This window comes from Seriola aureovittata, chromosome 9 (assembly GCF_021018895.1).
Source record: "Seriola aureovittata isolate HTS-2021-v1 ecotype China chromosome 9, ASM2101889v1, whole genome shotgun sequence".
Classification (NCBI taxonomy): Eukaryota; Metazoa; Chordata; class Actinopteri; order Carangiformes; family Carangidae; genus Seriola; species Seriola aureovittata.
In genome coordinates, this window is record NC_079372.1 from 10,131,206 (window position 1) to 10,144,689 (window position 13,484).

Sequence of the window (13,484 nt, forward strand, 5' to 3'; positions counted from 1 at the left end):
AAATCCTTAAAATAGAAATATAACAAGCTTCTTTTTTTTTCAAGTACAGTTTATCACTGTATGTTATTTATTTTTTAATCCATGTACAGTTCAAGTGCGCAGCTCACATGGACTTCGAACACATCCTATATTACACTAAATCACTCTCATAGTATGGAGTATATTCAGTACATATTAAAATGATATATATATAAAATAATACACTTTAATTAGTCTTTTTGAAAAACAAGAACACACTTGCCCATTGTTAACTTTAAGTGAGACTAGATAATCATGAACTCCAGGCTCACACGACCACAATGGAAAAAGAAATCTGTACTAAGAAATGAAGGACATTTCTTACAAATAAAACCATTTTGTTTTTCTAGTGCAAAGAGCGACACGGTGAGTACAAAGAATAGCTGCGGCCATCATATACTGACATCCCTCCCTGGAGTTTAATGTTCCTGTCTCCGCCCACTGTCTCCACCCATCACATTTCTTCCTGCATGGAGAGACAGAGAGAGAGAGAGAGAGAGAGAGAGAGAGAGAGAGAGAGAGAGAGAGAGAGGAGAGAGAGAGAGAGAGAGAGAGAGAGAGAGAAAGAAAGAGAGAGAGGGAGAGATATTAAAAAGATGACTTCGAGCAGTGCAGTCCTCTCCTACCACCCTACTCTTTCTCTTCAGTGTGTGGCAGACTTAAACCATTCATCTGAGGCCGGTTTGTGAAGGTAATCCTGAAACAAAAATATGACACTGACCGTGTGGGACTGCCTGTTTTCTTTGTTATTTGTGTTTGGGGTTGAGAACTTGTTGGAACAGGTTTTTTTCTTGTCGGGTCAGTGTCACCGACTGTCCTGTGTGAATGCTGGGCTGTGCTTATGTATGCTTTTCTATGATAATGAGACCATGGGAGGAGAGGTATGATAAGAATTGGAATTTATACTTTCCTTGGATTGATAGAGTCAAACTGCCAGAACCTAATTTAATTACAGGTGTATTATAGCTGTTCTCATCTGCATAATTGAGTGTCTCAAGAATGTGTGTGGTGTCAAATGCCTCTGTTTAAAAGGTAAAATTCCTATCTAAGTACTAGGGGGAGGGGAAAACAAGAGGTAGATGCAGATGTTCTCAACTTTTCAGTTACCGTTTTACAGCTTTATCACTTTGCCACTGATTTTATTTGATTTAAGTTAATTAAAGTTTCTTTATGAGGCAGGACTTTGTAATCTTTTCTGACAGCATCAACACTGAAGTCATCCCGAGCCCCTGCTGAATTTCTATTGAGGTTTGAGGTCCGCAGGAAAAGTCATGAGGTAAGGATGACAAAGTTCCTTGTAGCATCCTGAATATGCTTAAATGATAACTCTCGAGATATTCTATATTTTCATCGTCATCAACAAAATCTAGTGAAGACCAAAACTGTGAGTCTCTCAATATTTTCCAACTTGCATACCCTGTCTGTGGCACTCAGTTCTAAGCACATTACTGAGGATGTAAATCTATAAAACAGGTAACAAATATATACTTTTTAAAGGCTCAGAACAGGTGGCCATGGTGGAGGGTAGACAATGTTGCTCAGACATCAGTAAATAGCACATTTATTGGGGAAAATTTTCAGGTGCAAATTTGGTTCGCTTGTTAGTATTTACAGCAGCTCGTCAGTGTATGTCGGTTTGATTCAAAATGAACTACAGTGCCCATGTTCATTGTAATAAAGGAAAATGTCTGTGAGTTTTATGTGTTTTTAATAGTGTTTGTACAACAACAGGCAACACTTTAGCACAGAGGCACAAGCTAAATCAAGCTATACAGGCTACACTGTGAATAATTAGTACGATTTATTTATGTATTTGCTTGAAGATAAATAATGATCACCACCACACTTATCAATATTGTCTGATTTAAAGATGATTTAACATAATACAATTGTGCAATTTTTACAGGGTGCAAACTTTCTCAAGAGTGCAAATTCTGCAGGAGTTTGGTTTTCGATGCCAGGCCCTTGCTGCCAATGACAACAGAGGCTTTAAACAGGAGTTTGAGGTAACTAGTAAGTTTATAAATTGACATTGGCGTTGGCATTAGATTTATGATTTGTGAGGCTAGAAATGTCTGTCACGAGTGCTAATGTCTTTGGTTCTGTGAAGTTGCTGAATGAAGTTGGCAAAGACCTCCCCACCAGAGCGGGGGACTCAGAGGCCAACAGAGAAAAGAACAGATACCCCTACATTTTACCATGTAAGTGCAAAACATATATTAGAACAGGTTTCAGCTTCTCTTGTATGTGTAGCTATGTGTGAGACTTTTATTTGTCTCACATTTCTATTTTCCGACCAACGTAGATGACCACTGTCGTGTGAGGCTGTCCATTCAAAACTCCCACCCACACACTGACTACATCAACGCAAATTTTGTGCCTGTAAGAGCTCATTCACTTCCTCCACTTTTATGTTGTCCGTCATTTTCATTACATCATTACACTGTCACCGTCTTGCTGCTTTACAAGCTGTCCATCCGTCTCTGCATCTGTCAATGACTGTGCGTCTGTATTCAGGGTGGAGGATCAGAGAGAGACTTCATCTGCACCCAGGGTCCTTTGCACAACACCATGGCTGACTTTTGGAGGATGGTGTGGGAGCAAAATGTCAGGGTAATCGTCATGGTGACAGCTCTGAGAGACAAGGACATAGTAAGAAAGACATATTCAGTCTGTGGGAATGTGTTTTGATCGGTGTGCCTGTGACCTATCTGAAGAAATAATTTCCTTTTTTTAGTGGAATTCACTTTCTCGCCAAGGGTTAGATGAGAAGGTATTTTTCACTTTCATGACAACAAAGGTCCCCTAACCTTAGAGAAGTAGTAAACGATGTCGTTCTGTCAATAGAGGCGTCTTTATCAGAAAACACTTACATGTCTTGTTCTGGGGGGCAATGACCAACACCATATTTTACTGTTCAGTTTGAAGGACTTGTTTCCTGTCACTGTCCAAAGGTAACAATGTTTACCTACCAACACATGAAATCAATTATTTAATTTGCACAAAATCTGAAATGTATAATCGACAACGACATGTTTCCGGTCTTTGTGCTAAACTCATCTTAACAACCTGCTAGTGGTACAGACATGTGGTATCAATCTTTTGTGAATTTTCCAAAATAATAATTTCAGAAAATTCTTCACAATTTCTTTAAAATTCTGACTTTGCCCCCCATTTCTACGTGTTCAGGTGCTGTGTGATAGGTATTGGCCTCTGGAACGACGGACAGTTCATCATGGACTGATCCAAGTGACAACAGTGACCCGCACACAAGGTCCAGATTATTTTATCACCACCATTAACCTCAGACAGGTGAGCAGAAGACACATTCATCATCCCCTTTGGCGCCTGTAAACTGCTGCTGTGGACTTGTGTGCACTGACAAAGAAGCCTTTCGGTTGGATTGAAGTAAAGTGTTTGTTTTTCAGAGATACTGTCCAACAGACAGGATAATCACACACTACTACTACCCCTCCTGGCCGGACCGGGGCATCCCCAAAGACCCATCCTCCCTGTGTGCTTTTAGTGACCATGTCCGGCAGCATTTAGAAGCCATTCCTCGCCTGGGGCCAGCTGTGGTGCACTGCAGGTCCGACCACTGACTTTAAGCCCATCACACACACACCTTCAGGAAACCCATTACTTACTTATAATCCTGCAGAGTTTTCAGAAGTTTATCAGTCAGATGGTGCATGAGGCTTTTTAAAATCAACCCTCTGTTTATGTGTTTCAGTGCAGGTGTTGGGCGGTCAGGGACTTTTGTTACATTGTTGTGGCTAATGCAGCTGTGTGCCAGGGGCATCAAGCCTGATATCCGTGCTGCTGTGGAAGATCTACGGCTACATCGGATGTGGATGGTCCAGAATCTGGTTAGTCCAGTACTGACACTCACCTCCAGTAGTGGAAGAAGTAGTAAAGCCTTTTACTTTTAGTAAAAGTAGCAATAACCAAATAATAAACAACACATTACCACTAAAAGTCCAATCTTCAAAAATGTAATTAATCAAAAATACAACAAATTAGCAGTAAAATGTACTTTAAGCATCAAAAGTTAAATACTTATAGAACTTAAAATCAAGTAAAAGTCAGGTATTCAAAGCAGTTGTTATGCAACCTTTTTATTTTGGAGTATTATTGCTGATGCATTTGTGTGTAAAGAGGTTTTTTTCTTTTATTATCATTTTTATTATAATTATTATTATTTCTTTTTAGTTTTTATCTAGAGTATAAAAATGCTTCATATTTCAAAAACTGATAATATATATTAAATGTTACTTAAACTTAATCTGAACAGTAACTAACTATAGTGTAGAACTTCAAAATTGCACTTAAGTACTGTAATAGAGTACATGTATTTAGTAACTTTCCACTACCACTCACCTGCACAGGGTTATCAGACATAAGTGAAATTTGTTGAAACATATTTAAGTACATGTGCATCACCTCTGAATCACGCCTCTCATAGTCGTAACTTTGCTTATTTATCATCACACCCATGTAATATTCTGTTAAAGGACGCGTACTCCAGTTTAGACTGTAATAATACATGTGTTAAAATGAATAGCTGTAATTCACTCAAACGTGTGTATTCCATTGCTTTCTAGGATACTCATAAACCTATCATCTCCATGCTCATAAACACTGTGCTCTACAGGTTCATCCCAAACGCCATTAAATGAAGCAGCCTCATTACATGCTCATTCCTTTGTGTGTACTCAGGAGCAGTACATGTTTGTACATCAGTGTCTGCTACAATGGCTCAGTGGAGGAACAGGAGGAACCTCAGCATGGTGAGAGTGCAGAAATAAGCTCCCACTGAGCACCGACACACACCATATTGAATTTCAGCACAGGCAGCGTATTGTTAGTCACTGTAACGTATGATGCCATTCTAATTAGGTGTCCTCTCTTTCCCAGCAGCCCACAGATTCAGGGAGCCGGTTCGAATATTAACCACCACGTTCAGGATCGACCTCATGGCTCCGGGGGAGACCGAACAGGGAGGAGGAGACGTCACCGTCACAGACAGAAACCTCCACCAGACCCACCGCAGAACACAATACAGCAGATTTTACACCCAGGGAACCTACTGAGGAGGTTACTGCCCTCCTCATCCCCGTTTAATCCAGGCTCACACTCCTCCTGAACTCACTTACTCTAAGTGATAATAGAGAGACACAAGCAAGACACTGGGTAAAAAAAACAACAAAAAAAAAAAACATTTGAAATAACACCATCACACAGAACGTGACATGCAAGGATAGAAGGCAGAAATAATGCTGTGTGACAGGCCCCTGCAGGTGGAAAACTGGTCTGGCAACATGCAGCTAAATGCTGGTGAAGAAACTGCAGACGCAGCTGTTCATACTGCTACCAGGAGCAAAAATGAAGGAAATCGCCTGCCATTCAGGACAAACCTGTCCCTCTACTGTGAATTACTTACCACAGGATTCACAAGAATAATGTGAGGCTGATACCTGTGAATGCTAATGGTGCACACGGGCACAAAGATCAGGTCTACTGCGTGCAGCTACCAAAGATGTTTGGGCACTTCAGTGTTTTTTTTGTGAGTTTGTTTGCCTCCATTATTGATAAAGTGACGGTGTGAGATGACTTTTATTTAGAAAAAATCATTGTGCATCATTTTATATCACACAATGCAGGCTATCAGTACTTAAGGATGCATGTGCAGAATTGATACTGGACTTGCTAGAAAGGCAGACACATGGTATAGTGGCTGTACAAAAAAGGTCATGTTTCAAAAACACACAGGCACTGCCATTCTCCTTAGATGACTGAAACCCATTACAGTACATGAAGGAGCTATGAGTATAATACATTATAGAACATTAAGGGCTATCCCACTTCTTAGAGTCTTTCATCTGTCATGTAATAAACATGTATGATACAATAGATCCCTCTTCGGGTGGAGTTTTGGGGGTTGGTGATGTATTGAGGAGAGAAAGGAGGATCCAGCAGCAGTCAGCATCCTGCAACGCTCCCTCTGCCACGTCTCCACCACGTGGCAAGTGCTAGTAGCTGCAGGTCGAGTGGTGACACTGTATTGCAATAAAAGTCCGTAACGGAGGAAAGTCCTGGTGCGATTTTAGTGCTGCTGAGCTAGTCCAACAGGGGGCGTCACAGCCCAAAGCAGCATTCACTAACAAGCGAGTCATCTCCAGAGTTCGGTGTGTCCGCATGTGAACTCAGCTCAAGACAGGCGAGAAATACAAAGAGAGAGGGAGAATTCACACAAGTTGAAAATGCGCTTTTAGCCTATGTTTGGCTACGTAATGCAGTCTTAATACCACTGAGGTACTCACTGTGAGACTTAACAGTGAACAAGGCAGATGAGGGAAGGTAGAGCAACAAAGAGGGATGTCTAAGAAAAGCAGCACAGCGCAGGCCAACCCCAGCGAAAATATATATGAAGTATATTACAGATTAAAACAAATGAGGAGAGAAAATGAACTGTTCCAGACTATTGGTAAGGAGAACCAACAGTTAAAATAACATTTAAATTAGAGTTCAGGTCCAATAAAAAGATTAGACACTACATCCTTTGGCCAAAACAAAAATGAAAAAAAGAACTTGAGCGATTGCCTCAGTAAGACAACTTATTATCTGTATTGTTTGTATGTGTATATACAGTCCGTGTGCGCAAGATATGCTGACACATAATGAATATAAACATATACATGCCACCCTAACAGACCACAAGAGGGTGTGAGAGAATAGAAAACTACTGATAATGAGCAATCAAAGGCTGGGTGAAGAGAAAGAGGGAGAGTTTAGTCCATTAATTGCTCTCCTCCCAGTCAAACTAGTGCACGCTCTCCGACATGTTAATGGCTTCCTGGATTTCACGGACGACGAGGATGCGGGCAAGCATCTGCTCCAGCTGTTCTTTTGGGATTGGCTGAGTGGAGTACCAGATGGGGCTGTTGGGAGCCACGACGGGCTCAGGTGTCAGGTAGAAGGTGTCGTTGCGACCTTTAGCACTCTGTGGACTGACACAGGAGCAGAGAGAACACAGTGTGAGGACACTTTCAGGATATGTTTATTAATCAGATGTCAAGGTTACAGTTTCAGCCTGTCTGTGCATTAAAAAAAAATTTCTGAGATAATGAAGTAGGAAGGTGTGCCTTCAAATAAAATTTTTATCTTCTGTCTATGAAATGCTGGAGCGACAGCAAGATAGTCTCACGGGAAAAATCCAGTTTTTACAATTTGGGTCTTATGTTTGTAGTGTTGGCCATCATCACCTCATCCTATTGATATACACTGTCCACATTATAATGTACATATGTGCGTCTCAACTGTACATCTTTTAAGATGCCTAAAATGTCCAGTTTTTGTGTAAATTCAACAACATGTTTAAGCATTGATGTCATAGTTAGTGGTGGTATTGTATTGAAGGTGTTTCTAACATTCTGTATGTAAATGTAAAGGACAATAAACATTAGAAACACAATTCAATATAATGAAGTCGAGTACGACACTGCCTTTAACTATGACTTTAGTGATAAACACATTCTCTCATTTACACATTTTGACGATGTCAAAAAAACTTTTTAGCTTCCAAAGAGAATTTATGGAGCTGTTGCATTGAACTACATGAGATTGTACAGGTGTACCAAATAAAGTGGCCACAGACTGCATATTCCCTTATGCTTCCATGTCCAGAGAGCTCAACCTTTAGGTCCTTGTGTAAATTGTTACACATGAAACGACTGATCGGATCCAAGGTGTTAAAAAAATCCTTTGAATGTGGCTGTGATTATTTGGTTCACATGAACAACCCACTCTGTGGTAATTTCTTTTTTTTTAAGTAGCAATTTTTTCCATTTTCAGTGAAGAATGCTGACTTTTTAAAAGGCAGCCAAGGCCAGAGAAGCTAGTTGCCGTTATTCCTTGGCATGCTGTTAAGAGGCAGAAAACATTAAAAATCTTTCACCGTTTGTGAGAAGAGAAAAAAAAAAAAAGTTATTATACAGCATCCATTTGTCAGTTGCCTAGCAACAGTGTTTTCACAAGTTTAAGCACTTGAACACAGAGTGCAATGTGTACTCCACCTTGCATGTCAATAGCACAACACAGAGTTTTATTTGAATGTAGCAGCAGCAGCACATTCAAAAGAGAAGCTCGACTCTCGTCATGCCTACACCTGGCCAGAGTGAAAGACTCTACATGGCAGCAGCAAGAAGCATTTTTACCTGTTTTTTTTCTTATCAATGATACTGTTTCATAAATTTTCAAAGGTTGGATTCATCATTCGTTACATAGGCAAAGGCACAGAAACAGGTTATACCTCAAAAAACATGTTTCCTCATAAAAACATTTTGCTTTTCACTGAAATCCTTTTGTCATCCTTAAATTATGTTTTATATTTACCATTTGAAGAGGTAGAAATCGTAGAGTTTGATGGGGCATCGCAGTGGGTTCTCTGGGTCCTCCAGCTGCTCTGAGTACATGTCATCTGTCACTGAACAAAGAATGAAAATGGTTCATTATCCTTAAAAAATGTGGATTCCTCCCAGACATCAAAGCACAAATCAAATCCATGTGCACTCTTACCTTTCTGACCTATGAACCTCTCTGTTGACTTTAGATATCGGATGCTGGTACTCTTGTCTTTGGGGTTGTTGGGACTTTTCCTGGTGTGTCTAAGCACCTTAGAAAAGGCCACTTTTAGATGCTGATCCACTGTTTTCAGGTGGAAATACCTGAAAAAAAGATAATGCAGTATTTGATCAGCGTGTGTTGACGGTTGATATAATGGGGCAGAGGGGTGATACGGAATAACCACAGCAATGTCTTTTGTATGGTTGTATTTTGCTGATATGCAAGTTGGGAATTATCTGTGATCTAGATGGAGCTCTGCCCTTATGTACAGATATAATGGACAATGCTGCTGCGTGTAAGTTAAGCAGTATAGAAAAATCATTTGTATGTGATGACTGAAGTAAATTGCTTCACATGGGACCATAGTGCAACTCACTTTGTGTTGAAGAACATTAGAGTTGTAAGCAGTGTTGAGGGTGAATGAGCTCCCAGCTGTTTACATTCCCACAGCATTTCCTCTGTCACATGACTGGGGATAACATAACCTGGTAGGAAAGGTAAAGAGCAGACTATGAAGATGGATCCAGTTGGATGGATCCAAATCATCACTTAATCTGTTATGTTTACTACTATCCAACATATAGTTAAAATCTACCCAAAGCAGATCTACTAAAACCTACAGTTTCTAATAGGGGGTCTCGTCTGGCTAAATAAGTTTTATTTAATAATACAGTCCTCATAATCCAAATTGAAGCAACCAATCACTAAAACTGGACTGGAGCCTACTGTCACTCCGATTGATGAACTGATGTTATAATACAGCAATGCTTCGAAAGGACAGTAGTCCTCTAGCTTCAATCATGATAACCTCAAGAATGGAAAATACTAACTTTTCATATATCTCATATAATAACCATAATAATAATAATTATTATTATTAGAACAATTCTAACAATAACAATTAAATTGAGTTAACCATCAAGCAGACAGTTTTTCTCTCATACTTTACATTTTGCTCTGAATATGACCACAGAGTGATGCAAACAAATAAAGAGCAGCCGCAGCTTCAGTTAATAATATCTACAGTGTAGGAAAAAAACATGAGCATTTCACAGACGTGGCCTTTGACACATTGACACTCATTTTCCCAAACTATATCACAGAAAACTCCATAGGATGCCTGCCGAAGCTGAAACAACTGCAGCCAATATGTTCTGAATGCTGAGGTAATAAAACTGACTTTACTCATTATACTATAATCCTACATCGGGCTTCAATTCTGCTGTGCAGCTGTAATATTTAAGTACATAAAAATATCAGATTAGACTCTATATCAGCATTAACTCAAAATTACAGCATGCGGATTGAGAAATTTTGATCAGTATCATTCCTAAAATGGTTGGATTGTATTTTCACTCTTGTGCACTGTATAAAAAAAAAATAAAAAAAAAAAAAAATTGCAAGTTCACACTAGGTTTGATTAACACCTTTAGTTCTCACCTAGCGGATGAACTGATGGTCTCCAAGGCTCCAGGATCTGGTGCAGACTGTGAGCGAAGCGAGTGTAGTATTGATCTGAGAAAACGTCATCCACGCGACCATTATCAAACAGATACTGGAGGAAAGAAAACAGACAAAGAAAGATGCAGTCAAACAGTGTCTCCACATCACAAGTACCAACAGGAGGAATGGGTGTTGAATGGAGTGTGTGTGTTTGTGTGGATGGTGAACTTACTTTTTGTATGCACAGAAATACGTAGTATAGAACATCAGCCTCATAAGACTCCCCTTCCAGCCCCCGAGCCTCGGTGGTCATCAAAGAAAGACCCATGCAGAGCTCAGCAACTGCACATGACACCAAGTCCTCCTGGAAACGTAGTGCCTGACGTCCTAAAAACACACGTCAGTCATAAGCTTGACAGATGAAAATAAAGACGAAAGAAATATTTTTTTTAACAATATAATAAACATTGTGTGTGTGCACTTACGGCCAATTGGGGCCAGTTTATTTTTGTCTGATTTATCCAACTCTGCGTTTTTCCTCTGAGCCCAAAGCCGCCAGACGTCCAGGCCCTCTTCCGGCTTCAGTGTGGCAGGCAGCAGCAGCTCTTGCACCTGCACTTGCTGCTGGCCTTGGCCATCTACCTCTGCTACCACTGTCTGACCCTGCACATACACAAACACACCAACGTGGTTACCATGTGCTAAAAATAAATAAATGACTACAAGGATGTTTGGTAAAGATAAAAGACCATCCGTCAAATCCACAACTGTGTTAGTACCTGTAGCTGCTGTGCGTCCTGCCCTGACAGCCCCTGCGTGTGCAGTACCTGCTGCTGTGGGTCCCAGATAAGGGACTGTGTAGCATTGGGGTAACCCTGTACTGCCACTGGGATGTGAATGTTTCCATTCATCAGCTGGGCAGGGAACAGCGTGTTTGCAGCCAGTGTGTGCACCACTTCTTCCTGCCCCCCCATTCCTCCAGAGCTTGTTATGCTGGAAACGGCCTGCGCTGTTTGACTTTGACTGGCAGGGATTTTTAGCTTGTCATTTTCAATAGTGACTTGTGTTGGCATTGTGGTCATTGTTGTAGTGTTTGCCCCTGCAACCTGGACTGTCCCATAAGCCTCCTGGGGGATCGCAATGTGTGTCACTTGCTCACGGCCTCCAGACCCAGCAGGAGCAGAATACACAGGGATGGTCCAGGTCTCCCCTGTTGGACTGGTGATGGTGCCTGTAGCACTGTAAAGGTGAGAACTGTCCACTGTTAGGAGGTCTGGCCGCAGGGACACGTAACTTTGCTGCTGGCCCTGTCCCTGAGGGATAGCCAGGACCGTGGCTACCTGCTGACCAGGCAGGGCATAGGACACAGTGATGGGCATGTCCACCTTGCGCTTTTTGGCTGGCTGGAGGACACCTGCTCCCTGGGATGTGGCAACTGTGGTTCCCAGTACCCTTCTCTCTGCACTTTCCTGCTGCTGGGTGGGAGACAAGGCCCCCACTGTCTGGATTTGGATCTGTTGTCCTCCTGCAACTGCTGCAACCAACTGGGCTTGCAGCTGAAAGACATGGGAACAAGTGATAATTGGTAACTAAATTTAAAATCTGGTTAATGACAAAATTTGTAATCCTCCATTCATGTTGTGCACATGTGTACCTGTTGGTGCTGCTCCTCTGTGAGTTCCCCAGGCTGAATCAGCTGTGCAGTAGTCACACCTTGTAGCTGTTGATGGGAACCAGAGGGCACTTGGAGGACCTGACCCAGCATTTGACCCTGCTGCTGGCCCTGAATTTGCACCTGAAAATATGGATAGGCCTAAATGTAGTGTATCAAGAGTGAAATGGAACGGGATAACGTGGCAGGCACAACATAAAGGTGCGTTAAAGGTACAAACCTGAACTATCTGTTGCTCTGTATTCTGCTGTACAGATTGTTGCTGAGACGTGGACTCCTGTATCTGCTGCTGCTGAGGCTGGACCTGCACCTGAACCTGCAACAGAAGACGCCGTCTGTCAAAAACTTAATTTCAAGGACAGACCTCTTTCACTGAATTTTTTTTTTTTTTATATGGCCAGTCAGTAGCGGGCCAGACTTACCGGGCAAGCCAATTCCAACAATGACCCTGCCACCTCTGTGCTGTCTGTGTAGATGCAGTTAGCCTCTTGCTGGTAGACCATAGTGGTGGTGGTAGTCGTGGTGTCTCCACTTTGCTGGCTGAACTCCTGCAGGGCATCCGGACCCTTGCTGGCCAAGGACTCCAGGAACTCCTTCATGCGATGCTGAGGGATGCTCCGAGCTTTCTGTCTCACTAGCTCCTCATAGGAGCCTGCACCATCCAGGGAGTTATTCATTGCTGCTGACAGTGTCCTGTTCTTTAGGGGGAACCTGTGGACATGGTGAATTTACAAACGATTGATTTAAATTACTGTAAGGCTCATGTGCAGTTATAATAACACCAAAATAGAATGGTTGATGGCAACACCATCGAAACAAAAGACACATACACGGCTTTTGAATTTTAAAAAAAAGTTAACAAAAGATGACATTAGTTGAAACTTAAGAGTGTTTACAGTCTGACCTACAGTTCACTGTCCAGTGGCAACATACACAGATGATAATAGGAAAGGGTTAATTCTAACTGCGTGTATACGAGCTGGGACAAAAGCGCGGTCACTTTCCAAATCCGATGCAGTATTCAAAGTGGTGATGGAAAGTGCTGCATGATGAAAACATGCAAGTTGTACACTACATTTAAGTTGCGATAGTGTGCATGGTACAATAGCTCTATAAGAGCTAATCTAACAGCTGATTACACAACGCGCTAGGTTAGCCAGGTACACGGCTAACTAGCCGCGTGTTGTTTGCAAGTAAGATCCGACCACAGCTGTGTATAGCAAAGTGCAATAATGCCACCATGTCTTTGAACGACAATGTTTTAACTTCGTAGCACATGGCACGTAAACAGAAAACAACGGAAGTTGGGGTAACCCTCCCATGTCAGTAACGTTACACCTACTGTATTTTTGTTATCTCCGTTGCTAGCAAGCTAACGTTAGCAGGCGCGTTAGCTACCTCTCTTCCTCAACCGGGCCGAGGATCGAACCGCCCACTAGCGCTTCTCTGCCCTCGAAACGGTGGTCCTTTTCCAACCAGCAGGGAAACGAGGTGCTATTGGTGTTTCTTTGTGGCTGGTTTATTCTTAATTTTTCGTGCTTTTCGTTAGATGGATAGCTGTAGTTTTTTCTTTTTCTTAACCACTCATATTTCGCTGGGCGCCATCTTACAACGATACCCTCAGACCAATAAGCAAGCGATTTGTAACTGTGTCGTTCTATCGCGGTATTTGCATCGCGTGATATCGCGGCAAGTGACGCTTGTAGCGTAGTCTGTTAAAGGCGAC

General features: G+C 41.7%; 2 protein-coding genes across 8 annotated transcripts; one reads left to right on the forward strand and one right to left on the reverse strand.

The window, feature by feature from the left end:
• Nucleotides 1-556: 556 nt before the first annotated feature.
• LOC130175109 (receptor-type tyrosine-protein phosphatase V-like) lies at nucleotides 557-5,931 on the forward strand. Of its 5 annotated transcripts, none has more exons than XR_008828699.1 (11): nucleotides 557-709; nucleotides 1,221-1,294; nucleotides 1,925-2,024; nucleotides 2,129-2,219; nucleotides 2,324-2,400; nucleotides 2,536-2,670; nucleotides 3,208-3,330; nucleotides 3,447-3,607; nucleotides 3,752-3,887; nucleotides 4,673-4,808; nucleotides 4,939-5,016. XR_008828699.1 is itself a non-coding variant. In XM_056385405.1 (11 exons), exons 2-11 carry the CDS (start codon nucleotides 1,290-1,292, stop codon nucleotides 5,162-5,164), a joined length of 1,128 nt encoding a protein of 375 aa, XP_056241380.1. In that variant the 5' UTR covers nucleotides 557-709; nucleotides 1,194-1,289; the 3' UTR covers nucleotides 5,165-5,931. The 5 variants fall into 5 exon arrangements, 3 of the variants coding, with proteins under 3 accessions (XP_056241380.1, XP_056241379.1, XP_056241381.1); XR_008828698.1 differs by having other exon boundaries at nucleotides 4,936-5,013; XM_056385405.1 differs by having other exon boundaries at nucleotides 1,194-1,294; nucleotides 4,738-4,808; nucleotides 4,936-5,931.
• On the reverse strand, nucleotides 5,750-13,399 carry LOC130175108 (transcriptional regulator QRICH1-like). Of its 3 annotated transcripts, none has more exons than XM_056385402.1 (12): nucleotides 13,157-13,399; nucleotides 12,181-12,469; nucleotides 11,979-12,074; nucleotides 11,741-11,899; nucleotides 10,866-11,642; nucleotides 10,572-10,749; nucleotides 10,319-10,473; nucleotides 10,084-10,198; nucleotides 9,020-9,128; nucleotides 8,596-8,744; nucleotides 8,413-8,503; nucleotides 5,750-7,028 (listed from the first exon to the last, which is right to left on the reverse strand). In XM_056385402.1, the coding sequence occupies exons 2-12, from the start codon at nucleotides 12,433-12,435 to the stop codon at nucleotides 6,842-6,844; spliced, it is 2,271 nt and encodes a 756-aa protein (XP_056241377.1). In that variant the 5' UTR covers nucleotides 12,436-12,469; nucleotides 13,157-13,399; the 3' UTR covers nucleotides 5,750-6,841. The 3 variants fall into 3 exon arrangements, with proteins under 3 accessions (XP_056241377.1, XP_056241376.1, XP_056241378.1); XM_056385401.1 differs by having other exon boundaries at nucleotides 13,101-13,399; XM_056385403.1 differs by having other exon boundaries at nucleotides 11,741-11,881; nucleotides 13,101-13,398.
• Nucleotides 13,400-13,484: the final 85 nt, after the last annotated feature.

Coding starts and splice junctions, on each gene's coding strand:
- LOC130175108 (XM_056385402.1), bottom strand. CDS start 12,435: ATGAATAACTCCCTGGATGGTGCAGGCTCCTATGAGGAGCTAGTGAGA. Junction 9,129..10,083: donor ACCATCAGTTCATCCGCTAG/GTGAGAACTAAA, acceptor CTTTCCTACCAG/GTTATGTTATCCCCAGTCAT. Junction 8,504..8,595: donor GAGGTTCATAGGTCAGAAAG/GTAAGAGTGCAC, acceptor TTCTTTGTTCAG/TGACAGATGACATGTACTCA.
- LOC130175109 (XM_056385405.1), top strand. Junction 2,220..2,323: donor ATACCCCTACATTTTACCAT/GTAAGTGCAAAA, acceptor CGACCAACGTAG/ATGACCACTGTCGTGTGAGG. Junction 3,888..4,737: donor TGTGGATGGTCCAGAATCTG/GTTAGTCCAGTA, acceptor GTGTGTACTCAG/GAGCAGTACATGTTTGTACA.